Source organism: Misgurnus anguillicaudatus, chromosome 15 (genome assembly GCF_027580225.2).
Source record: "Misgurnus anguillicaudatus chromosome 15, ASM2758022v2, whole genome shotgun sequence".
Classification (NCBI taxonomy): domain Eukaryota; kingdom Metazoa; phylum Chordata; class Actinopteri; order Cypriniformes; family Cobitidae; genus Misgurnus; species Misgurnus anguillicaudatus.
In genome coordinates this window covers 20,082,522-20,096,573 of record NC_073351.2, presented here as the reverse complement: position 1 = coordinate 20,096,573, position 14,052 = coordinate 20,082,522, and the positions used below count along the sequence as shown (strand labels likewise).

The 14,052-nt window shown below is 35.3% G+C and overlaps 2 protein-coding genes across 2 annotated transcripts in view; one reads left to right on the top strand and one right to left on the bottom strand.

Annotated features, from left to right (window-relative positions):
* The first annotated feature begins 4,016 nt into the window (after nucleotides 1-4,016).
* pex11a (peroxisomal biogenesis factor 11 alpha) lies at nucleotides 4,017-6,502 on the top strand. Its single transcript, XM_055174862.2, has 3 exons — nucleotides 4,017-4,326; nucleotides 4,423-4,538; nucleotides 4,816-6,502. Exons 1-3 carry the CDS (start codon nucleotides 4,271-4,273, stop codon nucleotides 5,382-5,384), a joined length of 741 nt encoding a protein of 246 aa, XP_055030837.2. The 5' UTR covers nucleotides 4,017-4,270; the 3' UTR covers nucleotides 5,385-6,502.
* Nucleotides 6,503-7,847: 1,345 nt separating this feature from the next.
* Nucleotides 7,848-14,052, bottom strand: part of LOC129418912 (RNA polymerase II elongation factor ELL) — a 37,562-nt gene continuing 31,357 nt past the window's right edge. Inside the window, exons 8-12 of the mRNA XM_073853579.1 lie at nucleotides 13,382-13,857; nucleotides 12,032-12,095; nucleotides 11,076-11,247; nucleotides 10,236-10,280; nucleotides 7,848-9,682 (exon numbers count right to left, since the gene is read on the bottom strand). Coding sequence (XP_073709680.1) covers nucleotides 9,572-9,682; nucleotides 10,236-10,280; nucleotides 11,076-11,247; nucleotides 12,032-12,095; nucleotides 13,382-13,857 — 868 coding nt within the window. The 3' untranslated portion in view covers nucleotides 7,848-9,571. The remainder of the gene's footprint in view (nucleotides 9,683-10,235; nucleotides 10,281-11,075; nucleotides 11,248-12,031; nucleotides 12,096-13,381; nucleotides 13,858-14,052) is intronic.

Genomic DNA, 14,052 nt, shown 5'->3' with positions numbered 1-14,052 from the left:
ATTCAAATCAACTTATTTTTTTATCTAATGCAGTCGTTTAAAATGTCATATTTCTTTGTTGTTTTATCAATTTAGACCCTAATAGCTTTAAGAATAACCTTGATGCATATCATCCAATTTTGTGAAGTGGCATGAATATTCAGGACTTGCACATTTAAAATGCCACTGAGTGCATTTTATACATATACATGACTTCTGAAATGCATGGACGAAGAAAGACGGTCTAATGCTAAAATCCCAAATGTCTAACTTCTTTTTAAAAAGTGCCCTCTTTGCTTATAGGTAAAAGGTGCTTTTACTTGTGTTTTATGTACTTTACTTACTATGCAACATACTCATTTTACATTCTAAAAAAATGCTGGGTATTTTTTAGCATGTACAATGTTTATTTATTTGTATTACATAGTAAGTACAAAGCATTGGATGAACAACACCAATTTTATGAGACGACTAGAAATCAATGGCTATCATTTAATGTGGTTGCCTAAAACCACTAGCCACTAGCAAGTATGCTTTCTGAATAACTGACACCTGGCATAACCAGAAAGAAATAAAATCCAAAAAGTTACTGGTGGTTATTTGCAGATGCCTCTTTTTGCATAATTGAAATGTTTTTTTTTAGGTTTATGTTATTTATACTAGTCATGGGGTATTGGGAATTGGTTTTAAGACAACTTTAAGAAAGGTTTTGATCCACTTTAAATGTTGTCTAGTGTATAATCTAATCTGGACATTTACATTCACAATACGCCAATACATGCAAACGGACGTGCAAATGAAGTAAAAATATCATAATTTCTTCATCACATTGTCATCCTCTATTGAAATAATATATCCTTACAATGAAAAGCAGTTGGGTTTGTTTATAGCAGTCTTATACGTTAATGACATCTACTGTTGCTTCCTATAAAAAGGGGCAAAATACATTATTCATCTTTGTGAACTTCAAACTAAAATGAATGCTATGGCTTTTCAATTTAACAACATAAGCAGCCCAAGAATTAGTATCAATGTCATTAATATCAGAGCATAATATATATGCTAAAGTGTTGCTCCTAACCAGATTACATCAAAGAAGGAAATCCAAACAAATTTGTTAGGCGACATCATTTTAAATCAGATAAAACCGCAATGGAAATCATAAAAGCTATTCTGGCTGGGGAAAATCAAGCAAAAGATGATGTAGTAAAATTGAAATCCTTTGCTCCATGAAATGGCTTTTGTCTCTTTCGTTTGAACACACAGCTTGAATGCATTTCTATTTGATACAACTCGTTCAACAGTCGTTTCTTCAGAGCGCTTTGGGCAGCTCAATATATAAACATGAAAGGATCTCTTTCTAAATCATACATATTTTGAGGTTGGAATAATGACCACATGTGATATCAATATGAGATTCCATGTGAAAAAAATAAACAAAACAGGATAAGACAAGAAATCAAACCTACTATGCAGACAGCAACATAACACATTAGCCATGATACACCAAACCGCTTGGTGTGTTTGAAGCTTACAAGCCATCTTGGTTCCTCATGCACCTATACTGTAAGGCATTAGGGGGTGATGAAACTTTAAGATCACTGTAATTCTTTATTATTGTAATGTACATACAATATTTCAATGCATCCTAAATCTTACACTAATAATTTTTATTTGAATTTCACTGTATCAGAGCTTATGAGACAACGATGAGTAAACCCAGTTGAACTGGTTGATATTGTTCCCATGGCAGTGGTGTGTCTTGATACTCTACATTAACCTCCACAAGGCTTCAGAATAAAACATTTATACACTTGCATTACTATGTTTGATAAGCCCAAACTATTCTTGGAATTTATAATGACCTGCACAAACAAATAAAGCCTGGATTCTTCTCTTTCCTTCAAATCTTCCCTTGTGACCAAAAAAGCAAGAACTAAATGTTCAAATTAGATCTAAAAATACAGCCAGTGACAAAAATACACATACAACACAGTAATGTTATTTTAAGAGAAGGCACAAATATCGTCTCTTATTCTTATAAAACCTTACATGCTTGAGCTTTGAGAGCATTTACATCACACACAGATACTGCATTAGCTCCAGTCTAAAAGGAAATTTTCATGCTTGCATAACAGAACATGATGTACTAAATTTGGACAACCCTTATATATATATCAGTACACGTAACACATGCAAGAGTTGACTGCAAGAGAAAATACAGAAATAATTTACTTTTATTTGCCTCCAAGCATGTTTAAAATAACCCACGCTTTAATCGATAATTCCAATAACAATGGCATATTCTTGTTTGATTTCTTGAAATTCCTATATTTTGACCCCCTATACATATTGAATTTAAAAATATAGGCAAAGAAAATCAGTACATAGTGATAACTGTTTACAACTTACATAACAGCGGAGTCAGCCAAGCCCTCCCTTAATATTGGCACCCTTGATAAATATAAGCAAAGCGGGCTATCAAAAGGTCTTTATTGATTAACCTTTTAAAATTTTGTTTAAAATATTAACAATGGTCTGCTCTCATGAATATCAAACAATGATGGCAAACAAAGCTTTTCAAAAAGGGAAAATATGTGGGAAATATAATGTAACACAATTATTTGCCTTATTTTTTCCTATGATTCTTATATCTCATAATATGCTCATATTCCTTTATGCTCCATACTTCCATTAGGTGTGCAAGCTCAAGAGTAAACATCTCCATCCAAACTCACTTACATTGTGAAGCACTGAACATCTGTGACAGTCTTAGATGCATTAACACTAATCGATCATACGACATGGCAACCTGTTAGTCAATAACCGAGAATTAGTGTTATTTTCCACACAGTCACAGCTTAAATTGAACTGGGTAAAATGTATTGTATATCAATAGACCACATTTAAAAGCTTAGAATAAACTTTTAGTTATGTAATAGCTTTCTTAGGATTAAAATTTAATTTTTTCTTAATAAATAATTCATATAAATATAACAACCTTTGCTTTCCTACAGCTCAACTGGTACAGCACGGATCTTTCAAGGTCATGGGTTCGTATCTCAGGGAATTGAGGTACTGATAAAAATGAACAAGCATGTGCAAAATGCATAAATGTTAAAGCAGAAGCATATTTAATATTGGCACATTTTACCTCAAAAGACCCTTTTACACTAAGTTGAATATAATGATTGTTATATGCTTGGATAGTGTGTGTAAAGGCAGGGTTTTGTTTTAGGATTTACTAAAAGTTGAATGAGATTGACACTAAATTTTACTCATGATGATATACTGCCCCCTGCCGGTGTAAGTTTATACACTTATTGGAAACCCTACCTGTTTCTCCAAAGTACACGTTTTAATTTATAATTAACAATAATACGTTTAAAGAAAAAATTAGTCCAAATTCGAATACTGTCAGTACTAAATAGTAGTCAAATTTAGATTTAGTATGTCCAAGTGAAAGTACTCATACGTCCATATTTTCCCATAACAAAAACAGTACAGACTTTTATGATATAGTAGGCGCATTGGGACGCAGGCAGGTTGTGGCTAAAAGGGATACAGCTACGGCAAAAATCTCGTGAAATCCCAGTACATCCTAAATCTACCACAAACCTAACCCTAAACACTAAATTTCACGGGATTTAAGCCGTAGCTGCATCCCATCTAGCCAGCACCATGCGGCTGTCACCATAGCTGTCACTACTCCTTCAGCTGGAATCTGATTGGTCGGTTGACTCAGGAAGTACACCTTGTGCTTGTCCGTCACCGAAAAGCATCCGATTTAATACTTTTGCACGGCATTTTAGTAGTTATATAATAATAAATCCTTTTGAAAATGTAGAAAAACCTTTAATGATTTTCATTATGACTGTGATTACAATTTAATAATGTACAATTTACATAAAATGCACAGAGAGCGAATACAGGTTAAAAGCAACATATTTTCCATTGAATTAACCCGTCATAAATATATTATTTAAACGTTTAAATGCTGTTTAAATTACCCATAGTTTTTTTGTTACGAATGTTTTTTTTTATTCAAACCGAATTATTAACGCAAACATTGTAAAGTTTGTTCCTTGTTTCCGGCAAGTGTGTTTTGTATGTTGCATACACGGACTTTACCCAGTTCACGTAGCCACGCAGCTCCGTGAGGATCTCCACGTTTATTTACTAAAACGGATATTTAATTTATCAGTATGCATTACTTTTAAAAAGTTATTAATTCATTATTAACAATATTCACGTATATCACGGTTTTGTGGAGCACTACTGTTGCTGTCAGATGGAAACTTTCGTCAGCTTCACTAACCAAAGTCAAGGCAGGGATCGCCTATTCAGGTTAGTCTGTCTTTATAATAAAATGTCATGCTTTAAATAACGTCTGATTTAAATAATTATACTTAAATTAATGTTTGAGCCTTGTTTTTTTTATAGGGCAACCCAGTATGCATGTGCACTGGCAAAATACCTACTGAGAAATGAAGCGAAAAGAAAAGCGCTGGTGACAAAGCTGCAGTATCTGGAGTCCAATATGAGCTCTGGACGAAAACGTATGAATGAAGACTATGATATATAAAACAAAACTATTTGTAATTGCATTATTTAATACGAAAATGAGCCACGATTTTACTATAGTAACCTAAAAGGGTGTCCATATCAGAGTTATCACGACCATAGTTTATTTTAAATTGAACAGTGGTAAATGTAATCAGTTTGCCAATATATATATATTTTGCTTTAAAAATACTTTTTTCCTAATGGTGAAATATTTTAATAAATTTTAAATGTGTCTATTTTCACAAAAAAAATAAACTTTTTCTTGTCCAGTATTCAGGCTCGGGAACACTGTGAACTCCATCCATGCGGCCAAAAGCACTCTTCAAGTTTCTGACCCTGTGCTCCGTTTTTGCCTTACTGTGGCAAACCTCAACCGTGCCCTCTACTTTATTTGTGACAACGTAATGTGGGCCAGAAGTATTGGACTCATACAAGACATCGACAAAGACCGCTGGAGCCTGAATGCCACACGGTTTTATTTTCTCTCCTTGATCATGAATCTTACCAGAGATGTGTATGGCATCAGCCAGCTTATGATGCAGAGGTCTCGGGATAGAAACTACCAGCAGAAAGTCCACCAGCACCTTAATGAAAGCCCGGATGTGGCTTGTGTCATCGTGCCTCAGCTTGATGCTTTTCTCTTCTTGCTTTTCGAGAGCCTCAGGAGTCACCCGTCTGTGGTTCTTGATACTCTTAAAAATGTTTGTGATCTTTTCATTCCTCTTGACACACTTGGTGTTTTCAAAACGAATGCAGGGGTGGTTGGTTTCTGTGGTCTTGTCTCTTCTCTTTTAGGCATACTGACAGTTCTGAAGCCTAACCTTAAAATCAAGCCGTGAAGTAAAAAAATGCTTCATAATTGATGGTTTATACACAAATTTGATCAATGATGATAACTCATTCTAACACTGGTACAACATGCATAAGGAGGATAATTGCTGATATATAGATTTAAAGGGACACTCCACTTTAAAAAAAAAATAGGCTCATTGTCCAGCTCCCCTGGAGTTAAACATTTGATTTTTGCCATTTTGGAATCCATTCAGCTGATCTCCGGGTCTGTTGGTGCGACTTTAGCATAGCTTAGCATAATTCATTGAAACTGATTAGACCATTAGCATCGCGCCCAAAAATAACCGAAAAGTTTCAATATTTTTCCTATTTAAAACTTGACTCTTCCGTAGCTACATTGTGTACTAAAACCGACAGAAAATTAAAAGTTACGATTTTCTAGGCCGATATGGCTAGGACCTATACTCTCATTCTTAACTTTTAATTTTACGTTGTTCTTTGTGAATGATGTGACTACGGAAGAGTCAAGTTTTAAATAGGAAAAATATCGAAACTCTTTGGGCATTTTTATGCTAAAAGTGATAACGCCAGACGCGGAGATCGGCTGAATGGTTTCCAAAACTGTGGAGATCGGGTGTTTAACTCTAGGGGAGCTGGACAAAAAAGTGGAGTTTCCCTTTAAGTTTTGCACATACTGTTAACAGACACAAACTGTGAAAGGACCAACTGAGATGTTATTTTCAACCCAGCGTTGGGTCAAACAGGGACAAACCCAGGCATTGGGTTAAATAACCCAGAAAATGCTTATATTTGACCCAACAATAGATTAAAACAACCCATCATAGGTTATATTACAACAACAAGTTGTACTTTTTACCCAACTTTTGAGTTGAAAATTACCCAGCATTTTTTTTATGGATAACAAACTAGACAATATGTTGAACTTAACAACAGTGATGTTTGATTTATTTTTCAATGTGTAGATGAGCTCACGCTTTGCACAATTTTATGAAATAGAGTGCCTTAATGCATCTGCTAATGAATATGTATCATAGCAGAGGTAATGCATGTGTATATTATGCACTTTTTAAATATTTTAATAAAGATATCACTTTGGTACAGACTGGAATAAGATTAAAATTAATGATCATCATGGTAAATTAACGTATTTTTGACAGCGTCTCTTCTATTGTATTGACTTTCTTTGTAGCAGGTGCTCTTTATGGGGCCATATGCACTGGGAGCAGATAGTAAACTTTCTGAAATATTTGTTTAACGTTTATGGTCCATTAGGTGTAGAACCATCTGTGGAATATCCTACCTCAATTCTAGAGTATTTTACTGAAATGTATTGCAGAAAATGAACAGGCTGTATTTAATGTACCTTAGCTACCGTAGGAGTTTGTCATTCAGTGGTTTTCTGCTTTGGTTTATCATTACTGAAAGCTGTTTTTCTGTATGTTGTGGTTGTGAGCACATACTGTTTTAAGCACAAACTGTTTTTAAGTACAAACTGTGAACTTAATAAAGCAGCTTTTGCAAATGTTTACCACCACTTGCCTTATCAGTACAGTTTCAGCAGTTTTATCCCACATCAAAGCTCACTGTAAAATACGAAAAGTACATTTTTTCAACATTAAAGGTGCAGTGTGTAATTTTTAGAAGAATCTCTTGACAGAAATGCAAAATAATATACAAAACTATATTACCAGGGGTGTATATAAAGACCTTTTTCATAACGAACCGTTATGTGTTCATTGCCTTAGACTGAGACATTTTATCTACATACACAGAGGGTCCCCTTACATCGAAGCCGCCATTTTGTGCAGCCATGTTTCTACAGAAGCTCTTAACAGACAAACTTTTTACTAAGTTGTCTCCAACGATGACATGTTTGTCCGGTGGTGGCTACCGTACCTTCTCTGTGTTACAAAAGCAAGAGGTGAGCAGTGGACTGAGGCGTTGGTTGCAATTCACAACCTCACCACTAGATGCCGCTAAAATTTACACACTGCACCTTTAAGTGAAAATTTTAATTGAAAAAGTTTATAATTTTAGGTGTTAACAATTGAAGTATTTTTAAAAGTGTTTTCAACTAAAATTTTTCACTTAAAGTTGTGAAAAATTAAGTATTTATTGATAGAGAATAATTAAACAGCCAGATGCATTTGTAATATCTACTTATAACTGTGACTGCAATTTGTCATTAAACCTGAGCCTGGTAGAATTAAGGCTTTTAAACCCATCCATATTCAGAACTGAAAACAAAAATCGCCTGATGGGTGGATTTAGTAAATGAGCAGTATTAGCTAGACATGCTAGACATTATGGGTCAATCCTTATAACAGCAATATTCAAAAACGAGCTGCAAAATGAAAGCGACACATCATGCTATTACCATAAATGTAAAACGGTCTTTATGGAAATGACTCTGAGAGCAGGTACAGTACACAATATGCTAAACACACAAGCAGTCAGTAGGCGAAGAAAAAGAGCAGGAGACACATCCATTATATTAAGTTAACTCGGTCCAGTTTATTTAAGGCATCTACATCAATACATGAAGTTGCCCCATGAAAGAATAAAACAAACTGTTAACAATATAAAGAGCAATGCTATTTTGGCAAATCTATCAGTTTTCCAGCCATATAACAAATCAGGATCAAGGATTAGAGGAACTAACACTGTAGTGACATAAATAACAGATCAGCAGTCTCCACAAGAGAAATGTCAAAGCGCAAAAGTGACACAAAAATACTTCCATAATGTACATGAGGCAAATGGCATAGTTAGCCGATGGACACGGGGGGACTTTGGAAAGACTTGGAATTTAAAAAGGTTTCGTTTTCATGTTGGGTCATTAGGTCCAGTTCAACGTAAGACCACCAACGTCCTCCATGTGTGTGTTTAACAAGCACTACATTCTGGGAAATCAGACATACTGTATACTTTCATTCACATAAAATATGACCCAAACAAATATTAAGGTTTGAAGAAAGCCTGCTACACTTTATGAAGTTGCCTTCATGCTTTAAAGGGAAAAAATGCAGAGCTCATTAGAAATGTAACTTAGCGCCATTAAAACATACATGTACAATTTCCTGTGACATCAACAGGTAAAACAATGAATATGTTCTTTCATCAATTAATACAGATTTTTATTTTAAAACAAAACAAAAAAGAAATAATGAAACTAAATGTGCTTTAAAACATGATTGTTTCTGCTGTTTAGTGTCCAAATAACAACAACAACAACATTAATAATAATAATAATAATAATAACAATAATAAATTATATCACCATCATTACTTTAAGGACACAGTGTGCTGTAGTGGTTTGAGCACTGGACTCTGGATTAAAATATCATTGCTTCAATATTCATTTGCTGCAATACATTAGGGCTTTTATTCATTTTAATGCTTCAAGCTTTCACCTTCACTTTCATTTCAAAAGTGGCTTGAGAATTTCTACATTAAATTTGGATGCCAGCGCCCATCAGGCAGCTACACAGAATAGAGAAAGGCTGACAGACTGACTGGTGCCGTTTAGGTTGGACATTTAAACCATTATTCACATGGACGTCGTTCAAAAGACAAATTGCACCCTTGTACTCTTCAGAGTTTGGTGGGATTATCCCAGAGTCTAGACGATTCCAGGCTTCCCTTATTTTATCCAGTGATTAAACCCTCTATTATAGAAGTCAAGATCTTACAAATATACATTCAGTAAAATATCAAAATAGAAACTGTGCTTAAGTTCTCAAATAACTTGCTGACGGACAGCAAACACAGTCAAGATAATCATTTCTCAGCGTCCGGCCTTTATGATTGTACCATATAAGAAACCCCGAAGGTCAGGGTTCAGAGCCAAAGTAAGATGATCAAGGGCACCAGAGTTAGATGACGGGGAAAACAAAACTATTTTGGCTTAAGTTGCGTCTCATGTCGAACCAGATTCCTTGTCAATGCAACACTTTTGTACACACACAAAATAAAAAAGACAAAGAACAAAGTAAAAATAACTTTAAAGGGCTTAAGTCACTAGTTGGAGGTCTTGGCCTTTGTTAGATAGTTTGGGTCCTCAGTCTCCACACCGTCACTCACAGTTTGTGCAGAGAAGTGGAAATTGCCGTTTCATGCTCAGGGAACCACACCTGGGCCTGGTTTATTTCCACTGAGGGCTCTTTTGGTCCGTATGACCAGACAGGGCAGAAGGTCAGAGGAATGCCTGGCACTATGAAGGAGCTTGCGTATGGTCATAGTCCAGAATCAGACCTTTGATGTGGGACAGTTTCTGATGTAGATACTCGCACCGCTTCTTCTCTTCCCGGTAACCTGGGAACCTCTGCATGGACAAAAAATATATATAGCATAAATTACAAATTGTGCACAGGATCATTAAAAATACTTATCCTGATTCTCATTCAGACTTAAATGTTAGTTAATATATGTAGGGGACAGGGATTAGCTTAAACCAGGACTAGGCCTTAGTTTATTACAAAATATAACTAGTTTTAACATACACGCCTTATTAAAAACATTACTGGTGTGCATTTTGAGAAAAAATAAATGGCACTGATGTATTTTAAGATATGTCAGTGCATGTTGCATGTCAGTTTGGACAGTTCTTTTAGTCTAGGACTAGTCTAATCCCTGTCCGGGAATCCAACCGTATGTTTCTATGAACTAACGCACTGAACTGTATAGTACATAGTAAACTCAAGTGACATCTGCTGGACAGGAAACACATTACAGCTTAGGTTTCATGAAACACATCCACAAATAAGGAGATAAATTAAAAGATAGTGTAATTTTATTAATTCACATAAAAAAAAGGTTACATATACACATATTTACACACAGATCAATAAGATTACAAAAATAAAAAATGTTCCTACCTTCTTATACTTCCTATACTTCTCCATTATTTGTTCTTCCATTACCTAACATAAACAAAATCAAATTTAAACACATTAAACAAAGTCACACACAAAAATATTATTATTAAAGGAAAACACCACTGTTTTTCAATATTTCACTATGTTCTTAATTCAACTTAGATTAATTAATACATACCCATAATTTTCCAATTTGTGCACTTAATCTTTGTACAGCACGTCGTGAATGTGTTAGCATTAAGCCTAGCCCCATTCATTCCTTAGGATCCAAACAGGGATGAATTTAGAAGCCACCAAACACTGCCATGTTTTCCCCGTTCAAAGACTGCTACATGAGTAGTTACACGAGTAAGTATGGTGGCACAACGTAAAACGTGGCGATTTTTAAGCGGATAAAAAATGAGAACTATATTGTATGGCGGAAGAGCACTTAGTTTGCAGCTCTTTGACCTAGGGCGCTTAGAAAATCGCCACGTTTTGTTCTGTGCCACCATACTTACTCATGTAACAGTCTTTATATAGGGAAAACATGGAAGTGTTTGGTGGCTTCCAAATTCATCCCCGTTTGGATCCCAAGGAATGAATAGGGCTAGGCTAAATGCTAACACATTCAGAACGCGCTGTACAAAGATTAAGTGCACGCACTGAATAAATACATGTATGCATTAATTCATCTAAGTTGAGGTAAAAATAGTAAAATATTAAAAAACAGTGGTGTTTTCCTTTAACACCATGCATTACATAAGTGTTACATAACATTTGCTAAGCCATTATCCTCACTCATTCCATAAATAACGTTTACACAAACTTTTTCACACAAAAACATGTTCTTTAACATACCTTATACTCCTTTGTCCCGGGTGAAAGCGTTTTTATCTTAGATCCCAGCTGAACAAAAATATCAGTAACTTTGCCTATGCGCTCATGAAGTTCAATGTACTCTGCATATTCTGCACAGAAATCCTCAGAGTACCGCTGTCTTTGCTCTGAGTCCATAATAGTGTTGTATATTCTGAAAAAAATAAAGGTTTTCTTTAGAGAACTGAATTTATTTAACCAGTAGGTGGCACTACATATCAAAATAAATGTGCGTTATAGCCATTACATCTTGCAATGTCCTGTACTTGTTAGTGTTGTCTACTCTTGATGCGTTTCTTTAGCATCGTTGCTGTGTGACTGTTTGTGAATTTAAAGGGATGGTACACCCAAAAATGGAAGTTGTCATCATTTACTCACCCTCATGTTGTTCTAAACCCGTTTTTTTCCTGCTGAACACAAAATATGGTAACTACACAGTTTACACTACTTGTTGACTTCCATAGTAGGAAAAACAAATACAATGTATGGAAGTCAATGGGTACTGTCAACTGTGTGCTTTCCATTATTTATCAAAATGTCTTCTTTTGTGTTCAACAGAATCAATTTATACAGGTATCAACTTTTATTTTTGGGTGAACCATCCTTTGAAATGAGAAACAAAACTGAAAGTTTAGTCTTTGTGCTTTCCACATGTTCATTTCTAAAACTTTTAGGTGTGTTACACTACTGCATCATCAAATTTATTTAAAAAAAAATATACAAGTTGTGGAACAAAAGTGTTTCTGTAAAATAAGACCATCAATTTACTCCAAAGTATGTGGGTCTATTAAATGCAGGCATACCCAATTCTGGAATTTTTTTTACTTAAACTGCATAGCATATAAAACATGCTGATGTCATCTTATGTAAAAGTATCTAATACGACATTATGTTTGAGCCTAAATCAGTAAAATGAACCGAAATCTGATTTTACTCACAATAAATAGTCAGGCAGCTCCTCGGGTGAGGCACGGGTGACAGGTGTGTTGGCGCTCTCATGATCTACACATAAACAAACAAGACAAAAAGGGTTCATTTTTCAATCTTGCTATGCAAACCTATCAAAGAGCCATGCTGCCTTGGTTGATGGAGTCATTTATCAAATTGTAAGATAAGGGACACAGATCTGACATCAAGTGGGCGGTTAAATCGGGCACCATGCGTCTTACAGAGGGTCACCCAGCTGTTAGCGAGTTAATCATCCACTGCGCTAGGGAAGGGCTCAGACAGGCAGTCACCTCACACGCATGCATCTGTGTACACGGGAACATTTCCTGAATTGCTTGGCAAGCCCTAACCTGTTCTGCCATCATTTCACTTGTAATGAAAGTGTCTCTCGGAGAGCCGCTTCTGTTTTTTGCAAGATGATGACTATCGCAAACGCGGTGACAGAGCAGAGACAGGGCGTTTCTTTCCAATAAGTTCTTTTACGAGTTAGACAGAATGCTATGTCCTTGTAATGATTATCTTTTGTGACATTATTATTATTATTAGTGAGCCATCTACATGGGATTAACCAGATAAATGCCATTTATAAATCATGTCCACAATCTGGCCAAATGCCCTGACACTGAACTGCTTAACAAGCATTATCATACTACAGATTAATGTAGGCATCATGCTGTTATATAATATTTATGTTTTATTGCACAACACTTCAACAATCAAGTCTAGAAATGCACTTATATGGACTTTGCTAACTGATAATTAACAGCTGGTCCACCTGTCACACTTACGTGATGTATAGGAAAATCATATGAAATTATGACCTGTAATAATCAATGATAATAAAAGTTACCAGTAAATATTATCAGTTACATGTGTGTGTATGTATATAAAACATATAAAAAGAAAATAAATAAATAAATAAAAATATATATTTACATGTGTGTGTATAAAAATAAATATTATAAATAAATAAATAAATATTATATATATGTATGTGTGTGTATATACAATATATAAAAAGAAAATAAATTAATAAATATTTTATATATATTTATTTATTTATTTATTTATTTATTTATTTTTTATTTATTATATATATATATATATATATATATATATTTTTATTTATTTATTTATTTTCTTTTTATATATTTTAGTGTTTTGCTTGAATGCATATATATATATATATATGCATTCAAGCAAAACATTTTGAATTTGTGCATTTCTTAGGAATTGAACCCATGACCTTGCCATTACAAATGCAATGCACACCTGTGGTCAAATCAAGTCAGACCACACTAAAATAAGCCATGTACATGAAAATAATTTTCAAACCTCACCATTAATAACTTCCTGGTTCTGCTTGAGATCTGGGCTGGTCTCAGCCCAATCAGGTTTTAAGCGCTCTCTCTCCTTTTCTTTATGCTTCTTGGACTTTTTCTTTTTGTGCTGGCCGTTCGCAAGCTGCTGGTCAGTGCAGATTTCGGTTTCAGTTCTGATTTTTGGGTGTTTTGGGCTGGAGGGCGACTGCTGTGCTGGGTCCGACCGCTCTTGTTTGGGAACATTGTTGGACTCGCCGAGTTTGTGCCGCTGGTAAAGGCCATCCAGGTTCTGCTGGGCATTGTTGTTGGTACTTCTCCCGAACTCCATTTTGTTTTGCAAACTAGCGTTTCCGTGTGCGGAGGAACTACGGCCCATCGAGGAGCTAAGGTGTCCATCGGAATGAGACTGCAAGGGCATGCTCGGGTCTAATAATCGTTGCTTTTTCGGCGTCTGGATTTCTGGATGGTCGGAAGGCACTGGGCGTTTCATGGAGTAAAGAAAAAGATTTTTACAAACTTTGCAGCGTGTCGAACATCTGAACAAGATGAGTGACAGCTAGGACCAGCAGTTTAATTGGCTGTTGCAAACAGCAGCAACCGAAAAGCCTCCAGCATCTCCATAAATAAAAAACAGACGGCGCCAAAACAATCATCTCCATGAGGACAGAAAAGGAAAGGGTGGACTCCTT